At 46.5% G+C, this 20,407-nt stretch overlaps 1 protein-coding gene across 1 annotated transcript; it reads left to right on the top strand.

The window, feature by feature from the left end:
* Positions 1–3,441: 3,441 nt before the first annotated feature.
* LOC102067034 (protein argonaute-4) lies at positions 3,442–18,568 on the top strand. Its single transcript, XM_074555862.1, has 18 exons — positions 3,442–3,904; positions 6,454–6,619; positions 7,265–7,385; positions 8,351–8,532; positions 8,932–9,068; positions 9,148–9,282; positions 9,449–9,536; positions 9,979–10,126; positions 10,201–10,320; positions 10,538–10,666; positions 10,805–10,938; positions 11,431–11,615; positions 11,861–12,020; positions 12,945–13,260; positions 14,289–14,423; positions 15,167–15,268; positions 15,483–15,682; positions 15,768–18,568. Exons 1-18 carry the CDS (start codon positions 3,886–3,888, stop codon positions 15,874–15,876), a joined length of 2,586 nt encoding a protein of 861 aa, XP_074411963.1. The 5' UTR covers positions 3,442–3,885; the 3' UTR covers positions 15,877–18,568.
* Positions 18,569–20,407: the final 1,839 nt, after the last annotated feature.

Raw genomic sequence — 20,407 nt, 5'->3', positions numbered from 1 at the left:
CAAATCCAGTCTTGACCCTGGAAATGTGGCTGTTTTCAAGATAAGGCTGGGTTAACACAGAGAAATGGGGTTCTGACTGCTGTGGCAGTGGGGATGTCTCACTATGTGTGTAATATTTATCAAGTTAATTGAATTTATAATGCAGTGAGTAAAGGCTTTTGTTATCACACTCAACATCTTACAGGACTGAGCCTTTGTATTGCAGATTTCTGGAGACAGAGATTGTATCTTTGGTGGGTTTTTTGAAAGTACTATCTGTGTTTTTTACATGTTTTTTATACATAGATATGATGAATAATAGCATGGAAATGTTGCCAGATTCAGTGGAGTTTGTTACTGGTCTGGTAAAACTGGTTTTTTCCTCAGGTGTTCATCCCCTGCTGTCAGGGAATTATGAGAAAATCTCAGATGTATATGAGAATCTCCGATTTCATTTCATTTTAAAATAGATTTTGATGTTTCAACTTGGAAAATAGCCCCACAGGTTAAAAAAAAAGGCAAATAAAATGGACTCAGCATTTATTATTTATAAAATGTTTTGACTTGTGATTTTCTGGTGAGTCAGCAGGGAGCTGTTGGTTAAACAGAACCCAGGAGGTGCACAGGGGAGCAGCTCACTAAAACAGCATAAACTGTTTAAAAAGGCAAAAACTCCCTAGGCCCTTTATTAATGACACATGGCTGGAAGTGTTGTCTCTTTAACAGAGGACAAATTTCTTATCTGTGAGGATAAGGGGACATGGCCATGGTAAAGTTGTCCCCAGGAGCTGAACGTCCTGGTCAGTGGAACAACGTGGGTTCCCACCCTGATGATTCCCAGCAGCTCCTGGGTGGTGTCCAAGGTTGTGCCAGCACTGGTGGATCTCCAGCCTTCGTGGATCTCCAGCCACTGGTGGATCTCCAGCCCTCATGGATCTCCAGCCACTCATGGATCTCCAGCCACTCATGGATCTCCAGCCCTCGTGGATCTCCAGCCCTCATGGATCTCCAGCCACTTGTGGATCTCCAGCCCTCATGGATCTCCAGCCACTGGTGGATCTCCGGCCTTCGTGGATCTCCAGCCCTCGTGGATCTCCAGCCCTCGTGGATCTCCAGCCCTTGGTGGATCTCCAGCCACTCATGGATCTCCAGCCCTCGTGGATCTCCAGCCCTCGTGGATCTCCAGCCCTCATGATCTCCAGACACTTGGATCTCCAGCCACTCATGGATCTCCAGCCCTCGTGGATCTCCAGCCCTCGTGGATCTCCAGCCACTCATGGATCTCCAGCCACTTGTGGATCTCCAGCCCTCGTGGATCTCCAGCCACTCATGGATCTCCAGCTCTCGTGGATCTCCAGACACTTGTGGATCTCCAGCCATTCATGGATCTCCAGCCCTCGTGGATCTCCAGCCCTCATGGATCTCCAGCCACTCATGGATCTCCAGCCCTCGTGAATCTCCAGCCACTGGTGGATCTCCAGCCCTCATGGATCTCCAGCCCTCATGGATCTCCAGCCTCTCGTGGATCTCCAGCCACTCATGGATCTCCAGCTCTCGTGGATCCTCAGCCATTCCATGTCCACAGAGCACCTCAAGGCTGCTGGTCACAGCCCTGGTCACTGCTGTGGTCACCTGTCTTGTACAAACCCTGCTTTGTCAGCTCTTGGGGCTTTAGCTGCTCACAGTGCCCCCAAGATGTGTTAGAAAGTCTCTTTTCCCAGCCTGGCGGTTGAAGAAGGAGTCAGAACTCTTCACTTCTCGTTCTCAAAGTTGTTTATTTTTTCTTATCTATGAAATTCTTTCTCTGGCCTGCCAAGGTCTGCTCAGCAGGACAGTCAAAGGTACTCTGGCCACCCTCAGGGCAGTGTTGTTATCTTTTTATACTAAAAACTATAAGTACAATATTTACAGTTCCTTCCCAATACCTATCACCAATGTTAGACAGTGAGCTTCTACTCTAAACCAATCCAAAAGTGCCACCATCACAGCAGAAGATGGAGGCCAAGAAGAAGAAGGAGAAAGGCTGGACATGCCCAGATTCCTCCACCTTGCTCCCTGAACCTCCTTTCTAAAAACCACAAAAAATCTATTTTTCACCCTGTGACAAAACTGATCATTATTCTACTTATACTTTTGTGGCTTGCAAATCCTCATATAAGGTTGGTAATTTTTTCCATGGGTCAGCATCGAAGTCACGGGGGTCTTGGGCTCTGTGCCAGGGTCTCTGAGCCCCCTGGTAATCCAGGACAGACAGAGGGATGTCCTGAATTCTGACAATCAGGTGTTTTAAACCCCACTGAGGCTGTTTAGCTGGTGCTGGGAGTTATCAACTGAGCAGGGAGAATTCTCTGGTTTTGGGGAGCAGTGGAGGACGGGTGAAGCTGGAGCAGCACCGCTGTGGGCAGGCAGGCACCTTCAGGGTGGCTGGCACAGAGCGTGCTGGAGTTCTGGGTTAATTATTAAACCTGCAAACAGGTGTTGGGTTTTGGGACAGAACAGGGAGGTACAGACAGACAATTCCCTCCTTCCTGGTGCCCGAGGGGCAGCAGCTCTCAGCTCTTCTGAGGCAGCTCTGGAAGGGCCACATGCATGAGATGCACCCTGGGAAGAGCCAGCAGAGGAAATCCTGACGCCCAGCCCTAGTGAGGGACATCTGGAATGCTGGCTCCAGTTCTGGGCTCTTCAGGACAAAAAAGACAAGAGATTCTGAAGGGGGTCCAGCAGAGCCCACAAAGATGATGGGGGGTCAGGAGAGACTGTGGCAGCTGGGCCTGGTTATTCTGGAGAAGGGATGGCTGAGGGGGGATCCCATCAATCCACACCAGGTGCCAAGAGAATGGTGTCAGACTCTTTTCACCAAATCACAAAAATGTTGGGGTTGGAGGGGGATTCTGCAGATCATCCAGGCCAATGCCCCTGTCAAGGAAGGATCACCCAGAGCAGGTGACACAGGAATGCATCCAGGTGAGTTTGGAATATCCAGGCAGGGAAACTCCATAATCTCCCCGGGCATCCTGTTCCAGTGCTCGGCCACCCTCATGGAGAGTTCATCCTTATGCTGAGGAAGTGTTTTAGTGTATGGCCATTGCTCCTCACCCTGTTGCTGGGCGCCATTGAAAAGGATCATTTCACTGGTGCCCAGCAACAGGATGAGGAGCAATGGGCATAACCAAATCCACAGTGTTTCACCCTAACATGAGGAAGAACTTGGTTATGTTGAGGGCGCCGAGCACTGGGACAGGTGTCCAGGGAGGGCGTGGTGTCCCTATCCGGGGACATTCCAACCGCACCTGGCCGCGTCCCTGTCACCTGCTCGGGTGCCCCTGCCTTGGCAGAGGGTTGGGACTGGGCGATCTCCAGGGTCCCTTCGAACCCGCAATATTCCGGGATTCCGTGATTCACACCCGGCACCTGTTGCGGCTGCGGGGTCGCGCGGGCGGCGTGCGCGCTCCCGCGGGCGGTGGGGGGGGCGGCGCGCGTGCGCGAGCCGGCGGCGCCGGGCAGCGCGGAGCGGCCTCTTCCTCCCTCCCTTCTCCTCCTCCTTTTCCTCCTCTTCCTCCTCCTCCTCCTCCTCATCCCCGTCCCGGGAGCGCGCTCGGGCGCGTGCTGGCGGCGGCGGGGGCGCGCGCGGGCTCGGCGGGGGCGCAGCGCGGGGATTGTTCGCGCCGCCGCTCGGGGAAGCGGAACGCGGGGAGCGCTCCCCGCCGCGCCCCCGCTGCCTCCTCCTCATCCTCCTCCTCGGCCGCCGCCGCCTCCCGCCCCGCCGCCCCCGTGTCCGCGCCGGACCCCCACCCCGCCGCCAATATTCCCGAGATCAAGCGCTACGCGGCGGCGGCGGGGCCGGCGGCGGGGCCCGGGGCGGGCGGCGGGGCCGGCGGCGAGAGCAGCGAGGCCGCCACCGCCGCCATGGAGGCGCTGGGACCCGGTGAGAGCGCGGGGGGGGCGCGGGGGCCGCGGCCTGTCGGGCCGTGACAGCGGGGGAAGGAGGCCGCGGGCCCGGCGGGGCTCCCCGGCACGGCGGGGCCCGCTCGGAGCCGCCGGCAGTGCCCGGTGCCCAGGAGCCGCCGCGGGTCGCAAACTTTGCGTGGGGGTTGCGGATGCCCGCGCGGCCCCGCTGCTGCCGGGGCTACCGGGGGACGCGGCTCGACCTCCCCGGGTGAACGGGACGGGGCTGGAGCGGGACAGCGACAGCGAGGGGACGGGGACAGGCGGGGCTGTGGTGTCACAGCGATGCGCGCCCGGCAACCTGTGCAGTGATAAGTTTTATATTTGACATTGAGCTATTTCTGAGAGTTTAAGGTGATGCTGTCTGAAAATACGGCTGTTTATTTCTTTAACAAACTTCGCTTAAATGCTGGTGGGTTTTTGCATGTGCTGCTTTCCTGCTTGTGTCCTATTCCATGATTATTCTCCCATCAAAAGCCTGCGGGATGTATTTCTAGCCCTCAGTGGCCTCTACACCTGACCCATCAAGTTCCCATTCAAAGGATTGGAATAAGCGAAGTGATGTTAATTTTGGTGCGATAGGAAACGTTTATTGACACAAAGGTGCAATTCCAGAAGAATCCAGAGTTTGAGGTAGTGAGGGCTGACTCAGAGCCTGCTGTAAGTGTGTGATGTATCCTGGCCTCCCTGAGTTCCAGCTGGAGAAGCAGATTCTCTTTCAGTTTTGAAAAGTGCTTCCTGTCTGAAGCAATTCGGTTGAGGTGCTTAATACATAATGGTTGTGGGGTAAGAGAAATTAAAATATAACAGCACATACAACCCTAGTCAGGCTGATCAGATGAAAATCCTGTGATGCCAGAGCAGCCTGGCTTCAGATGGGAAAACAGTTTGTAGCTGCTTCTCTAGAATCCTTTGAGAAATAACTTTAGGAAGAAGGAGATGTAAGTTTTATTTCCTGTGGTCAAAGCAGAGGGCAGCGTTGGTGTGCATGTTTGCAGAACTTGTCAGTACCAAGGGAGGAAAATGGGTAAATATAGTTGTCATTTAATCTCTTGCAGGAGGTCAGTGCCTGCACTTCCTTCAGACTAATTAGCATGGGATTAATGGATCATCTCTCGTATCCAAATAAGCACAGCAAACTTTGATTGCCCTCAATGATTCACGCTTGTCAAGACGGCTGTAGTTTTTTTAAACAACAAACTGTAACTTTTTTTTAAACACTAACTGTACCCCACAACTGGTCTGACCGTGAGGGAGGGGGCGTGATCCTTGAGGCAGCTGTGGGGCCAGGAACGTGTCCTGTGGGGTGTCTGTCCCCAACAGCCCCCAGCAGCTCTGCAGAGCTGTGGGCTTCAGAGCTTACATGTTCTGTGTTCCCTCTGCTTAAAAACATTCCAGGGCTGGTGTCCTTAGGTTGGTAATTTTATTTGGTAATGCGGTAGCCAATGGATGGCTTTTAAATCCAGTGTGGAATCTCCTGGGATTTGGTCCTGGCTTTAGGTTATGGTTGTGTTAAAGTTTATTGCTTCAACCTGAAGTGTACCCAAATAGGAGTCACCTACCTCTCCTTACTCCTAGTACAAACTCTGAGATTTTGTCTTACATGGATGCTGTCAGATTATAATGCTAAATTTGCCCCAAGTTTTATGATAGGTTGATTATTGCATTCTAGTGAGAGTGCTTGCCCTCTCCTTTGCTACTCTACCACAGAGGGAAGACACTTTGATCACACTGAGCCTCGCTCAGATATAGACAAACCCATGAAAATATACCAATGTCATTTGCTTTATGTGCAGTGTCAGCTGAGGCTCTGATCGATTTAAAAAATAGTCAGTTTAATCTCGTTAACGTGGTATCTCAGATCTTAGCACTTTGAGGAGGGTAACTAAAGGCTTCCCTAGTGACCAGCTTGCATGTGAGCAATGCTTCCAGGCCTCTCATAATTTCCTCCTTAGATCTGTCCCTGAAGCTCTTCTTTTGTCCCAATAAAATATCTCTTCCATGTCTCTAGGAGTCCATACCTGTCTAATGCTTTCTCCCTTATGCTTCTGCTTAGAGGAAAGCCTGAATCTTTTCTCACTCCTGTCTTTACGTTGGAATTTTAAATTGGATCATTGATGTCTGAACTTTAAGGCTGTAGTGAAAACAATGACAAAGTGTGGCTTTTGTGGCTGTTGGTTTGTTTTAGAAATGGAAGTAGGGATGCATTTATCTTTGCATTACATGAAAATACATAATATCTGTATGGTTGCATTCCCTCTCAGGAAGGGAATGCAATTCTCTCTCTGTAAAGTTCTTAACCACTGTCATGAATAAATGCCACTAAAATTTTAAGAATTATTTATGGCACCTACCTATACATGCTTTAGGGAACACATCTTTTACCTTGAAGTTCTGAGCAGCTGGAAGGCTGAGCCTCTTTGAATGTCTCTGTTTGCAGCCTCAAAAAGCTTTAAGATTTCTTCCTGGCCAGTCAAATGGTGCATGGAGTGCCCATCACATCTCACACACATTTATTTGACTTTCCAGGGCCCCCAACCAGCCTTTTCCAGCCGCCCCGTCGCCCAGGCCTGGGCACTGTTGGCAAACCCATCCGGCTCCTGGCCAACCACTTCCAGGTTCAGATCCCCAAGATTGATGTTTATCACTATGATGTAGATATCAAACCAGAGAAACGCCCCCGAAGAGTCAACAGGTAGGAGTTGATAAAGGTTTATTGGTTTAAATTAAGTGTAAAGGCCTGATGTAAGGAAGCTGTGCATCTTAGGAATTCTCCATCTGCTAAAGGCCTGGTTGTGTTTGCACTGTGGCCAGCAGTGGCTTTTCAGTGAACTGTAATATTCTTGCAATTGGCCTGTAATCTGGAAGGCTCTGGGAAATGTACTGAGCATTGACCTCCAGCTGGTTTTATTTTACAGTCTACAAGTCAATGTCCCTGGTAATTGTTCCACAGTCTGTTACACAAACATGTGTGGCGGCTGAGGGGAGGCATTTCAGCTTGTAGATTTTGGAGTCCGCACATGGATCAATCCACAGAGTGCTTCCACCCACCCCAAGGCTCCTGTGTGAGAACATCTCCAGGACGTTTTGGAGAACATCTTCCTCTGCTTGTTTTGGCTGCAGCTCTGCTGACAGCACAGATACCTGTACAGACACTGTGTGTGCCATTGGGTGTCTTAACCCAGGTGACATTCACAGCTTCTGGTGTGACCTAGGGGTGTTTTGTGCATTACTGTTTCTCATATCTTTCTCCTTTAAGAAAAAATGAAAAAAATAATTTTAAATTGTGTAAGATTATTACTGAATTTTCTGTTCTTCTACTTAATGAATCACTGCCTAGGGAGGTGGTGGACACGATGGTGAGGCACTTCAAGATGCAGATATTTGGGGATCGGCAGCCTGGCTACGATGGGAAGAGGAACATGTACACAGCACACCCCTTACCCATCGGCAGGGACAGAGTAAGTGTTGCTTTAACTTTTCCACAGGAAAACTGTTACAGTGTCATTTGAAAAGTGTTCTTTTATTGAGATAAACCCAAAATATTGTCACACCTGTTGGTGTAGTCTTGGAAATGACAGACAGGCCAGTCAGGGACTTGAGGAGCTCACTGGTGTTTTACTGCAGTTTGTGTCTTTGGGTTTCCAATTCCTGCTTCTTCAGCTGCAGAATATCACGAGACATGAGAACTACATTTTCCTCTTAGAACTGCAAGGAGATAATTTTTCTTTCACCCTGGTGGGAACTTCCCTTTTCCCTGTTCTGACCCTTGTTCTGTTGCTGAATGATAAAGTCATTGTAGCTGATGATGACTCTGGTTGGGTTTGGTTGTGCTGTGGAGATACGTCCTTGTCTTCCTGGAAAACCAGATCAGCTGTTCCTGCCTTGCCTGTGCACCCCAGCTCTAAACAAAACTTCCCCCCATCCACTGATCTCCCAAGGGATCTGGTCATTGCTGTGCCTTGGAGGATGTCCAGGATGAGTTCACAGTTACCCTCTGGGCTGTGGGGTGTGACAGTCATCCCAAATGCTGCATCAGAACTCTGAGATTTGTGTCTCTCAGTGAGTCTCCTTTATGACCAAAAGGTTTTCTTGCCTTCCCATTTGGTTCACAAAACATCTTACTATTAATTGGCTGACTTAAAAAAATGACTCACTGTTCTCCAGAGCTTTGATGTCACCATACTAATCACTGCTGAAAATTTACATTTAAAGATACTTCAGTGCAGTTTCTCAGATGAATAAATGACAAACTTTCAAAGTCCTGAGGGAGGCAATTGTAATATTTTAAGGTCATTACACAAACTGATAATCAAAAATACAGAATCAAAGGATGCCTAGGAGAAAAGTGTACCATTGCTGAGGGTTGTGTCTGTCTGCAATCCATAACAAAAGGTTGTGCTTAATTTTCTTGTGCCTGTGGCAGGTGGATATGGAGGTCACACTTCCAGGAGAGGGGAAGGACCAGACATTTAAGGTTTCCATTCAGTGGGTGTCAGTCGTCAGCCTTCAGATGCTGCTGGAAGCTCTGGCAGGGCACTTGAATGAAGTTCCTGAAGATTCTGTGCAGGCACTGGATGTAATCACACGGCACCTTCCCTCCATGAGGTGGGTACTTGTGGGGCATTCCACAAGATGGATATGCCTTCTATCCATCCTAACCTTTGTGTTTGTCATTCCTTGCTGCTGCTCTGCTGCCCATTACACTCCTGTGGTAGAAGGGATGAGGGATACAGCCATGTAATTCAACACCTGCCTTACAAATTTGCACTAGAATAGGGAAATGTGATCTGAACTAGACTTGTGTCTGCTGGTCATGTTTCTTACAGGAATTTGCTGTACCCTTTCCAGCTGCCCTGTCAGAAAAGGCTTTGTGTTCTTGCCATAAGTCAGCCCTGACAGTTATAACATGCTGTAATAATAACATGTTTTAAACACTATAGGTGTGAACTTAAAAAGTATATCAGAAAGAAATGATCAGAGTATTAATTTTCTTATTTTTTCCAGGTACACCCCTGTGGGTCGCTCCTTTTTCTCCCCTCCTGAAGGTTATTACCACCCCCTGGGAGGGGGCAGGGAGGTCTGGTTTGGCTTCCACCAGTCTGTCCGTCCTGCCATGTGGAACATGATGCTCAACATCGATGGTGTGTAGGAGATTCTGTCTCACTCATGCAACAGAGTTCTTTGTGCTTCCCAGTTCATTGTCCTGTCTTTTTATTTTAGTGTCAGCGACTGCTTTCTATCGTGCCCAGCCTATCATTGAGTTCATGTGTGAGGTCTTGGACATCCAGAACATCAGTGAACAAAGCAAACCTCTGACAGACTCCCAGCGTGTCAAGTTTACCAAAGAAATCAGAGGTAACAACTTGTCCTAAAGCTGCTGCAAGAAAACACTGAAACCTGCTCTTAATATGTTGTAATGAAAATTTGCACTGCACATGGAGAACTGGGCTGTTCCCTTTTTCCCTTCATACTTTTCAAAGGTGATTCCTGTCCCTGAATTTATTTTCTGTTGGGTTTTCAGGTCTAAAAGTAGAGGTGACCCACTGTGGCCAGATGAAGAGAAAATACCGAGTTTGCAACGTTACCCGGCGACCAGCCAGCCACCAGACGTATGTATCGAGCACTGCCTGCCAGTTCTTAAAATCTTCAAATTATTCAATATGTCTGGAATATATTTGGTGTATTTTTTATGCAGGAATAGTTGATTCTGGAGGTGAAGCAGCTGTGTGGCTTTACAGGAATGTTTAGTCTTAGTGGAGTTGAGGAATAGTGTGGGTTTTGACTACTTTTTTCTTTACTGTTTTTTGACTACTATTTCTTTCAGCCCAGGAAAACTGAGCTGTATCCTGGCTCTTAAATACAGTTATCAAAAGCTCCTCTTCTTAAAATAGCTAAAATACAAGAAATTCAGTTTATAGTCTAAAATTTTTTCGTAAAGAAGAGATCCAGTAAGTAAGGAAAATAGAGATTTGCTAAAGGTAGTCTGGAATAGGTTTTTCATACCTTTAAAAAAATCTGATAAAGTTTAACCAGAACAAATATCATTTCTAGGTTCCCTCTGCAGCTGGAGAATGGGCAGGCCATGGAGTGCACAGTAGCTCAGTATTTTAAGCAGAAGTACAGTCTGCAGCTGAAATACCCTCACCTGCCCTGTCTCCAAGTGGGACAGGAGCAGAAACACACGTACCTGCCCCTGGAGGTAAGGATCTGAGTCCTGCACTGTGGGGTGGCCTCTGTTAAACGGTGTCACAGCACCTGTCCCCTCCCCTGCAGGTGTGTAACATCGTGGCAGGCCAGAGGTGCATCAAGAAGCTGACAGACAATCAGACATCAACCATGATAAAAGCAACAGCCAGGTCTGCCCCAGACAGGCAGGAGGAGATCAGCAGACTGGTGAGTGTTTTTCCACCTGCACACTCTGTGTTTGTCACTTACTGTAGCTTTTCCAGAGCATTGGAGCAGGTGATGTTGAGCAGCATGACCAAGAGAGAAGTTAAAAATCTGTTTTGGTTAAAACAAACCCTTCTAAACTGAAAGGCTGTTGATGACCAAGAGGGCAGAGTCACCTGAAGCTTTAGTGTAGTGATATCAGTACTTGTCTTGTCCCCAGGTGAAGAGTAACAGTATGGTTGGTGGGCCTGATCCCTATCTGAAGGAGTTTGGAATTGTTGTCCATAACGAAATGACAGAGCTGACAGGCAGAGTTCTGCCAGCCCCAATGCTGCAGTATGGAGGCAGGGTGAGTTTCCATGTCTTGTAAAACTCCTTATCCTCAGGTTATTGAAATTCATGAGGTGTTTTGTGTATCTTCCTCTGGTGGGCTACAGTCAAAACAGAGCAGCATTTGATTTGTAATTTGCCTTTGGTTTTTATCTAGAACAAGACTGTGGCCACACCAAACCAGGGCGTGTGGGACATGAGAGGGAAACAGTTCTATGCTGGCATTGAGATTAAAGTTTGGGCTGTTGCCTGTTTTGCTCCTCAAAAACAATGCAGGGAAGACTTGCTGAAGTAAGTATTTTCCTATTTATTTAGGATTCTATTTCAAGGTGTATTTTTCTCATGTTTCTGAAAGGTGATGTGTTGTAAAAATTTGTTTTCCCCTGCCCTTCAAATTACTCTACAGAATCCTAAAGAAAGAGGTTCTGTGAACCACTAATTGGTAAAAGTCATGGTTGCAATAGTGCTCAGATAAATTGGGTGGATAAGTGAAATTTTATAGGTGTATTAGTGAAATTTACCAGAGCATCAGTATCAGTTTGGGAGTCTGCCTCAGGATGTTTATCTCAAATGTCTGTTTCTGTAAGGCTTGTAAAACTACAGTGGCTGATGACCTTCCTCAGAGAGGATTAGAGTCATATTAGTGAGCTCCTGCTGGGAATAGAATTGCTAAAAAACAGTTAGTGTAGTGCTGTGAAACAGCAGAACCAGTGTAGATCTGGCTGATAAAACTGATGAGTGAGCCATGGTGAGAAGGCCAGAACAAATCCACTTCTATTTCAGGAGTTTCACAGACCAGCTGCGCAAGATCTCCAAGGACGCCGGGATGCCCATCCAGGGCCAGCCCTGCTTCTGCAAATATGCCCAGGGTGCAGACAGCGTGGAGCCCATGTTCAAACACTTAAAGCTGACTTATGTGGGCCTGCAGCTCATCGTGGTGATTCTGCCTGGGAAGACGCCTGTGTACGGTATGGAGAAGGGGCTGTAGAGTGATCAGGGGTTGTACTGCAAGTAGGTGGCAGGGAGGAGGCAGAGGAGGAGATGGGTTCTCTTTAAAAAGATTGGAGCTGCTTTGTCAGGCCTGGTTGGAGAAGTTGTGTATTACCAAAGAGCAAACTGAACATTTGTCAGTGAATTTTCAAGGATCTGAATTACAGTAACATATGAAAAAAATAAGAGTAAGCAGGAACCACTGCCTTATTTTCTGTCACAGCTGAAGTCAAGCGGGTTGGAGATACTCTTCTAGGCATGGCCACACAGTGTGTTCAGGTAAAGAACGTGGTCAAAACCTCTCCACAAACGCTGTCCAACCTCTGTCTGAAGATCAATGCCAAGCTTGGAGGAATCAACAATGTGCTGGTACCTCATCAAAGGTGAGATTCAATCAAAAGCTCTTTGTAATGTCTGCGTTGTCAAGGAAAATGCTGTTGTTTTGTTGTGTTTGCTAAAATAATGCTTTTCAAAATTAAAAATAACTTAGAAATTTCCACAGTCTGGAGTGGACAATGGAGGATATGTGTGCATTTGGAGTGTTCCCAGTAAGCCCTGAGCCAAGGGGAGTCAGAGCCATCCAGCAGTCAGAGCCACCAAACTCACCGAGGTTTTTTTCCTGTCTCTTTCCTGCCTTTGGATTCACTCAGTGTTCCTTTTCCTCTTGCCACCTCCAATAGCATCCCGTGTTTACATCCAAATTGAAAGAGAAGGAGTGAGGAGGAGTGACTTGGAATCAATGCTTGTAACTTGGTCTGCCTTTGATCCTGTCCTTGTCACTTGCTGTTCTTTCTGGACTGTAAGTGCCAAAGGCAGAGAATTTTGCCCTTAAAGACTCTCACAGGTTTTAGTTTTGTTCAGTGCTTTGGATGCACCTCAGCTTTAATGTTTTTTGTTCCTGGCCTGTTTTCTTTTTACTGTTCTTATTTATTATTATGAGTTGATAAGAGGCCACCTCTCCTCTCAAGTCAGGGTGAGGAAGTTGGAGGCTGGAGAAGAGAAGGTTGTGTGAAAACCTTCCAGTATCTGAAGGGACCAACAAGGAGGCCAGAGAGGGACTGTAGTAATGGCTTCAAACTGAAAGAGAGTATGTCTAGATTAGACATTAGGATTGAATTGTTCCCTGTGAGGGTGGTGAGGCCCTGGCACAGGTTGCTCAGAGAAGCTGTGGCTGCCCCATCCATCCCTGGAGGTGTTCAAAGCCAGGTTGGACAGGGCTTGGAGCCACCAAGGTTAGGAGTGGGTGGAACTGGCTGTGCTTCTGGAATTCATTGATTCCAACTAATAAACCCAACCTTACCAAACAGGCCCTCGGTGTTCCAGCAGCCAGTGATCTTCCTGGGAGCAGACGTGACTCACCCTCCGGCCGGGGACGGCAAGAAGCCGTCGATCGCGGCCGTGGTGGGCAGCATGGACGGGCACCCCAGCCGCTACTGCGCCACCGTGCGCGTGCAGACCTCGCGCCAGGAGACCTCCCAGGAGCTGCTCTACAGCCAGGAGGTGATCCAGGACCTCACCAACATGGTCAGGGAGCTGCTCATCCAGTTCTACAAATCCACTCGCTTCAAGCCCACCAGGATCATTTACTACAGAGGGGGAGTGTCGGAAGGGCAGATGAAACAGGTATTGCCTGGTGATAACTTTTTCTTGCTTATAAAAAGGGATTGATATATGGTTATGTGGATTATAAGGGATTGGCTGTTGAAAAAATATATTGATGTGAATTATATTTGTTATTGAAAATATTATGTTAAAAACAGTTCACTTAATTATTAAAAATTAAGTGAATTGTCCTGGGCAAGCACAGTTTACCAATCTGCTCATGTCCCTTACCATGCAGCATTTGTATTTATGTAGATTATATTTGTTATTGGAAACATTATGTTAAAAATTAAAACCAGTTCACTTAATTATGAAAAATTAAGTGAATTGTCCTGGGCAAGCACAATTTACCAGTCTGCTTGTGTCCCTTACCATGCAGCATTTGCATTTATGTAGAATGTGGCATTTGTATTTATGTAGATTATATTTTTTATTGGAAAAATTAAGTTAAAAATTAAGAAAAAAATCACTTTAAAATTAAATTAATTGTCCTGGGCAAGCACAGTTTACCAGTCTGCTCATGTCCCTTATCATGCAGCATTTGTATTTATCTAGATTATATTTGTTATTGGAAAATTTTTTTAAAAAATCTCTTAATTATTAAAAATTAAGTGAATTGTCCTAGGCAAGCACAATTTACCAGTCTGATCCTGTCCCTTACCATGTAGCATTTGTATTTATGTAGATTATATTTGTTATTTGAAATATTATGTTAAAAATTTTTAAAAATTCACTTTATTATTAAAAATTAAGTGAATTGTCCTGGGCAAGCACAATTTACTAGTCTGATCCTGTCCCTTACATGCATCATTTATATTTATGTAGAATGTGGCATTTGTATTTATGTAGATTATATTTTTTATTGGAAAAATTAAGTTAAAAATTAAGAAAAAAATCACTTAATTATTAAAAATTAAGTGAATTATCCTGGGCAAGCACAATTTACCAGTCTGCTCATGTCCCTTACCATGCAGCATTTGTACACAGATAAAAAATTAATCAAATACCTACTGAATTCATCACACAATAGTTAAATCTTCTGCTTGTAGGTAGCTTGGCCAGAGCTGATCGCCATCAGGAAGGCCTGCATTAGTTTGGAGGAAGATTATAGACCTGGAATAACCTACATTGTTGTGCAGAAGAGGCATCACACCAGGCTGTTCTGTGCTGACAAAACTGAAAGGGCAAGTACTGATGCACAGGAAAGGGGGATTGTTGGATTCACTGGGGTGGGATCTGTCTTGCCCACTGAAGCTGCAAAGCAGCAGCAGTACTGAGTGGTAACAGGCTTTCTCTACCAAAATCACCAGTTCCTCCTTTTTTTATTGCTCTGCAGCAGATGGAACAGCTTGTTCCCCCTTTTGGAATAGGTGTGCTCAGTATCCCAGTATTTGTGTACCTGGAGATGTATCCTGGGTTTTTATAGTCCAGGATTCCTGATGATGAGCTGACCTGGCTGTTCACTCTGTTCCCTGTTCTGTCTCCAGGTGCATCTAAGATGTGCCTGTGGTACAAATCCACAGGCCAGCTGAGGAACCTTCTTTAGGGAAGAACTTGATCTGAGGTTTGCTTAAAAACCCAGATCTCCAGGGTGTGAGAGCAAACAAGGGTACGAAATAAATTTATCTCAGGAACCTGCATTTTCAGATCCTGAATTACTTGTGTAGGCTTTATCCCACTCTGCAGTTTTAGTGGTGCTGGCAAGGGTTTTATTTTCCTCTGATGACACACCAGCTGAATTTGGCGAAGTTTCTAAAAATGAATTCACAGAGAACATTTTCATTCCTCCTGTGTAAACGACCTTAATATATTTTCACCTTTCTGAGCAGTAAATTCTCCAGCAGCTTTCAATAGAGCCTGTCTTTGAAAGCATTTTGGGGTCACTTCCAAAAAAGCCCACGGACTAATAATAAACCTTTCTCACTAGGTGGGTAAAAGTGGCAACGTACCAGCAGGCACTACTGTGGACAGCACCATCACACATCCCTCTGAATTTGACTTTTACCTCTGTAGCCATGCAGGAATTCAGGTAATGTCAGCTCTGCTGCGCTCAGGCTGTGTGACTAAATCCTTGTAGTTGTCCCCATGGGAAAAATCACTTCTGTTTGTTGCTTGGCAGACTCAGAGTGTGTTGGTGCCTGCTTGGCACTGACTCCTCAGTGCCTGCTGGAAGGTGCAGCCTGCAGGTGCCACCTCTGTCCTTGCTGTTGCTCTCCAGCTGACTGCTCACCTGTTCTCTGCAGGGAACCAGCCGGCCCTCCCACTACCAGGTGTTGTGGGATGACAATTGTTTCACAGCAGACGAGCTGCAGCTGCTGACGTACCAGCTGTGCCACACGTACGTGCGCTGCACCCGCTCCGTCTCCATCCCCGCGCCCGCCTACTACGCCCGGCTGGTGGCGTTTCGGGCCAGGTACCATCTTGTGGACAAGGATCACGACAGGTAAGGAATGGCCTCATCACCCTGGTGAGCAGATAGTGAGCTGTGCTGCTTGTCCCAGTTGCTGATGGTGTGTGTCTGCTCACAGCGCTGAGGGCAGCCACGTGTCGGGGCAGAGCAACGGCCGCGACCCGCAGGCGCTGGCCAAGGCCGTGCAGATCCACCACGACACCCAGCACACCATGTATTTCGCTTGAGAGCACCTGGGAAGATGAGGCAAAACAACTACCCATGCAGTCCTGAAGTGTTTGGAAGCCTCCTGCTCTATCCAGGGCCGGGGGATTTCGGACTGCCCACTACCAGCAGCTCCGGACAGTCGCACTGAATTTGTTCTTCACTGCAACGTCTGATGCACCAACACAATTGAGCCATTTGTTTCATTGTTTTCTGTACTAGAAATCCATAGACTTGTCTTTTCTGATGCATTGGACTGAATTTTTACCTCAAAAAGCGCAAAGGCCGATCATCCTGAAATTTTTCAAGGACTTGGCACGAAAGGTTTCTATCAAATCTTTTGCTAGCTGTGGTTTTTTTCAGTTCTCCTCATCCCATGAGCTGACGGTGACTGCTGCTCTGTCTCCGTGCCCTGCTTCGTGAGTATGATGTGATGGCAAAATGTTTTATCCAGCTCGCTGTAATCCTTCTGTCGTGTGGGGCCATAGATTTTTTTATGGAGATTTTAGACTTCACTACTGTAAATGCCTTTTAACAAACATAACTTTCACAGGTATTGCAGTTTTTTGTCAGTTTTACTAATTATCTTTTTAATCTCTGCAGACTTGGGCTGCAAAGCAATTGCACTATACTGCGAGTTAATAGGTGGTTCTTGTTCTGTGAATGTGTAATATAACCAATAGTGATGCCTGTCAGTAGATTTTAATGATAATGGTTATAAATAATACTGCCATGGTATCGTAACAAGTACTGAACCATCATTTCCCCCCTCTAAAAATGATAAAACAAAAAAAAAAAATTTAGCTTTTAGGTATTTTGCAAACTTTTACAAAAGTGCCCACTTTATGCTGCTGTGTGGTTTGATAAATCTAAGTGATTTTAAAACTTTTTTCTCATAGAAGGTTTAACTTTGGCAATAAATCTTTGTTTTTTAAGCCCCCCCAAACAGTGTAATTTTCTAGCTGAGGATTGTGCATGAGTTTAACCAACATTCTCGTGTCGTTTTCTGAACACACAATTTGGCAGTTTCTGAAACAAATTAGAAAAGACACATTTCCATGCTTTTTTTAAGAATTATTTTTAACTGTTTTATATTCACTGTTGGTGTCCTGTCTACAACATTTTTTATAAGCTTGGAAACTGGGTGTTCCGTGTAGGAAAGGCCAACGTGTGCAGTTGAAATGTATTGTGTGACAGGCAACCTGAGGACTTGTACCAGCATTTTGAACTGTTTTTTTTTTCCTGGGAATCTGGGTTGCCCACACAATTGCATTTACAGCATGTTGAACCCGTGTGAGTCTCAAATGCTGATTCTGTCCCAGCCTAGAAATTAGGATTTTTAATCTGCTTGGCTTTTTTTCAGCTGCAACCTGTAATCCAGAACAGGGACCTGGTTTCCCTGGTTCCTGTAATCCATGAACGTAGTAATTTAAGACTAGATTCCTTACTGTATACCTGACTTAGTGCAGATTAAAGCTTATTCCTAAACTGAGGAGGAGTTTGAGGAGCCCAAGGATTGCACTGTGGTCTCTGATACTTGTGTGGGGTTTGCTGCTAAGTTGTCTGCTGTCCCAAAGCTTAGGAACCAGCCCCCTCCAAATTTCAGCAATAGGAAATGCTGTTTCCTTCAGTCTTTAAGCTTGTAAATAAATGAAAGTTTACATTTCTAAATGCTGTTGTTTTCAGTTGTACCAGAGTACACTGAACATCTTCAAACAGTTTTATAACCTCCTTGCCAGTAGTACGTCTCATAAATTAAGTTTAACCTCTTTTCATTTCTGTTGAAAATGGGACTGAAGTGAACCCTGCTCCTGGCACGGGCCAGGACAGGTTTAGATTGAAAAAAACAAAAAAGATTCTTTTACATTTTTTAACTTTTTTTTTAAAGAATACCTCACTTGTGTAACAAAATCAGGACATGTGGGTGGGAGACTGACCGCTGCTTTTCTCAGTACTCGTTCAGGGAGAAGACACAAAAACCCTTTTTAGAGTGAACTCTGACTGACCCAACACACACGGAGAACTTTGGCACCTTGAAAAGCACCTGAGCACCTGTTGGAGGTGGTAGGATCCAAGATCCCTGATTTGAGTTTGTGCACTAGGAATGGGGCTGGTTTAACAAGGGTGCATAAAAAAAAATGAACTTTTATCACCAATTAGTTTGTCCAGTGCCAAGCACTCCTGGCTGAGACTGAGGGAAGGGAGAGCCTCTCCTTGGTTTGCCTGTGACTGGATATTTAACCTCAGACCAGGTGGAGCATCAGCCCCTGGTGAGCCCTGGGCCAGCACCCGAGCGGGGCTGGTGTGAGCCCACCCCGGGCCCAGGGCTGGAGTTTTGGGGGGAAAGCACTGAAGTTCAGGATCCAAGTTGCAGCAGTGCTGCCCTAGGCAGGTCTGAGCCCAAGTCTGGAGGACTTGAGGACCTGAGTGAGCCCTGTGGGCCTGAGTGACTCGTTCTGCATGTGTCAATCAATGGGAAGATGTGCATTCTGTAGCTGTAGTTTTAGGGTGTTTTGATTTTTGTTTTTTGGTTTTTTGTTTTTTTTTTTTATAAATAAAGCCTGTTGGCCACTGTTTAGCTCTGTGGTGTGAAAGATTTTAAATGTAGCAAAGTTCAAGGAGTTTGGGAAGGGGGTGGTTGATATATATATATATTGAAAAATATAAAAAAAAAACTGGGGGGAGGGGGCAGAAATCCTGTTTTCACCCATTTCTGCTTGCTTTGTCCCTGCTGAGCTCTGAACAAGCTCTGGCAATCCCTAGTTAGCCTGTCTCCAGCAGTCTGGCTCTTGTGTTGCTGGCAGCTCCATCGAAGGGCGGTGCAGGGGCTGCCCTGTGCCCACCCTGGCTGGGCCCTGGGGATGGGGCAGGGCCCTGGCTCAGAGCTGGCACTGACAGCCCCGACCCCTTTGTGGATGTGCTGTAGGAGTTTTCTTGCTCAATAGCGAGGGAGTGACTCTGCTTTCATTTTCAGAAGGCAGGGCCAGAGGGCATTGGATCCATCCTGATCCCGATCCACTGCAAGGCTCTTTCCCTGTGCACTGGAGGAAAGATCTTGCACTAAATATCACAGATTTTCTTAGACCTTGCTATTGACATTTTCATATTTCTATGTCTAGAGGCTGCAATTTCAATGTAAAATGTTTGCATTCGTTCAGTTTGACTTCTGATGTAATTTTTTGGTTTCTATATTGTTAGACTTGTAATGTTTCAAATGGTATTTTATTAACTTTGGACTGGATGTATGTCTCTAGCAATACGAGGTACTTTCTAAACTGTCCTGGGGCTCACAGCCCTGTGTCAAGATAAGATGCTGGTCGTGTACAATTGCATTGTATTTTTTTTTTTTAGCCTGCAGGGATATTTTGTGTTCATGTGTCCAAAAATAATAATAATAATAAAAAAAAAATTGGCATTCTCGTGCCAAATGTTCTGTTTTTCCTTATTGCTGTCCAATAAATGCAATGTACAGAGTGAGCAACCAATACTGTTGCCTGTAAACAAATGTCTTAAACTATTTAACTTTTAATTAAAACTTGTACACAACGTGTCACCTGTGGAGCTCATTACCACAATACATCTATATCTGATGCACTAAGATTAGCAAGTTTAAGAAATACGTATGGGTGACATCTCCTAGGATCCTAAAGGAAGCTGAAATTGCAAACCTCAGGGGCAGGGTTGAGTTTGGGCCTGTTTTTATAATGTTTGGGAAATTACAGAGGAAATTTGGTGTTCATGGACTGGAGGGGATTCTATATCAGAGAAATGCAGTGAATAAATACAAGAGCTGTTGGCTGCTTCATCTTCTCTCTATGAGGTGAGGGTTTGTGTCCTCAGCCAGCTGCACTGCACTATAAATACTGCAGGAAGGACAGGAAAAGCTTTTGGAGGAGGCCAGAGCGTGGGAGCTGTGACTGAAAGCGGGACAGGATTGTCTGAAATGCCCGGCACCTTCTTCAGCCCCACGTTAGGTGTCAGTTCCGTTTGCAGGGCAGATCCTGAGGCTGCTCAGCTCAGGGAAACCTGAGGAGCTCAAGCCCCAAGGTTTGCTCATCCTGGTGTCTTCCAAACACGATGCAAAGACCAAACCTCAGGAGCCCAGGGCTGAGTGATGCGTGTGATTCTGTGCCACAGCCTTGCTGTTTGTGTGGCTCCAATTCCAAAATCCCAGCTGGGTCCTGCTCCAGCCACTCCCTCGGGAAACCAGGAGCTGCTCATGCTTTGGGAGAACAGCAGGAGATGGGAATGCTTTGACAGCCTCAATTCCTGGGATGGCCCAGCCAGGAACACACACCTGGGCTCGTTGTGGGAATGATGCTCCTGGGGTTTATGATGTTATTGACAAAGTCAAGGCACAGGGTCGGGATTTGCGCTTCCTGGGAAGGCCAGGTCTGGGACGTGGTGGGAAACAGGATGGAAAAGGGATGCTCTGCCGGGTTCTGTTTATTTAGATGGAGCAGGGCCACGGGGAATTCCTGCCAGGCGACACTCAGGGCACTTCAGGAATGACCGTACAGCGGTCAATACAAGAACTGGCCCTTCCTCCTCGGC

The sequence above is a fragment of the Zonotrichia albicollis genome, chromosome 20, assembly GCF_047830755.1.
Source record: "Zonotrichia albicollis isolate bZonAlb1 chromosome 20, bZonAlb1.hap1, whole genome shotgun sequence".
NCBI classification, from domain to species: Eukaryota; Metazoa; Chordata; class Aves; order Passeriformes; family Passerellidae; genus Zonotrichia; species Zonotrichia albicollis.
This window is presented reverse-complemented; position numbering and strand designations above follow the sequence as displayed.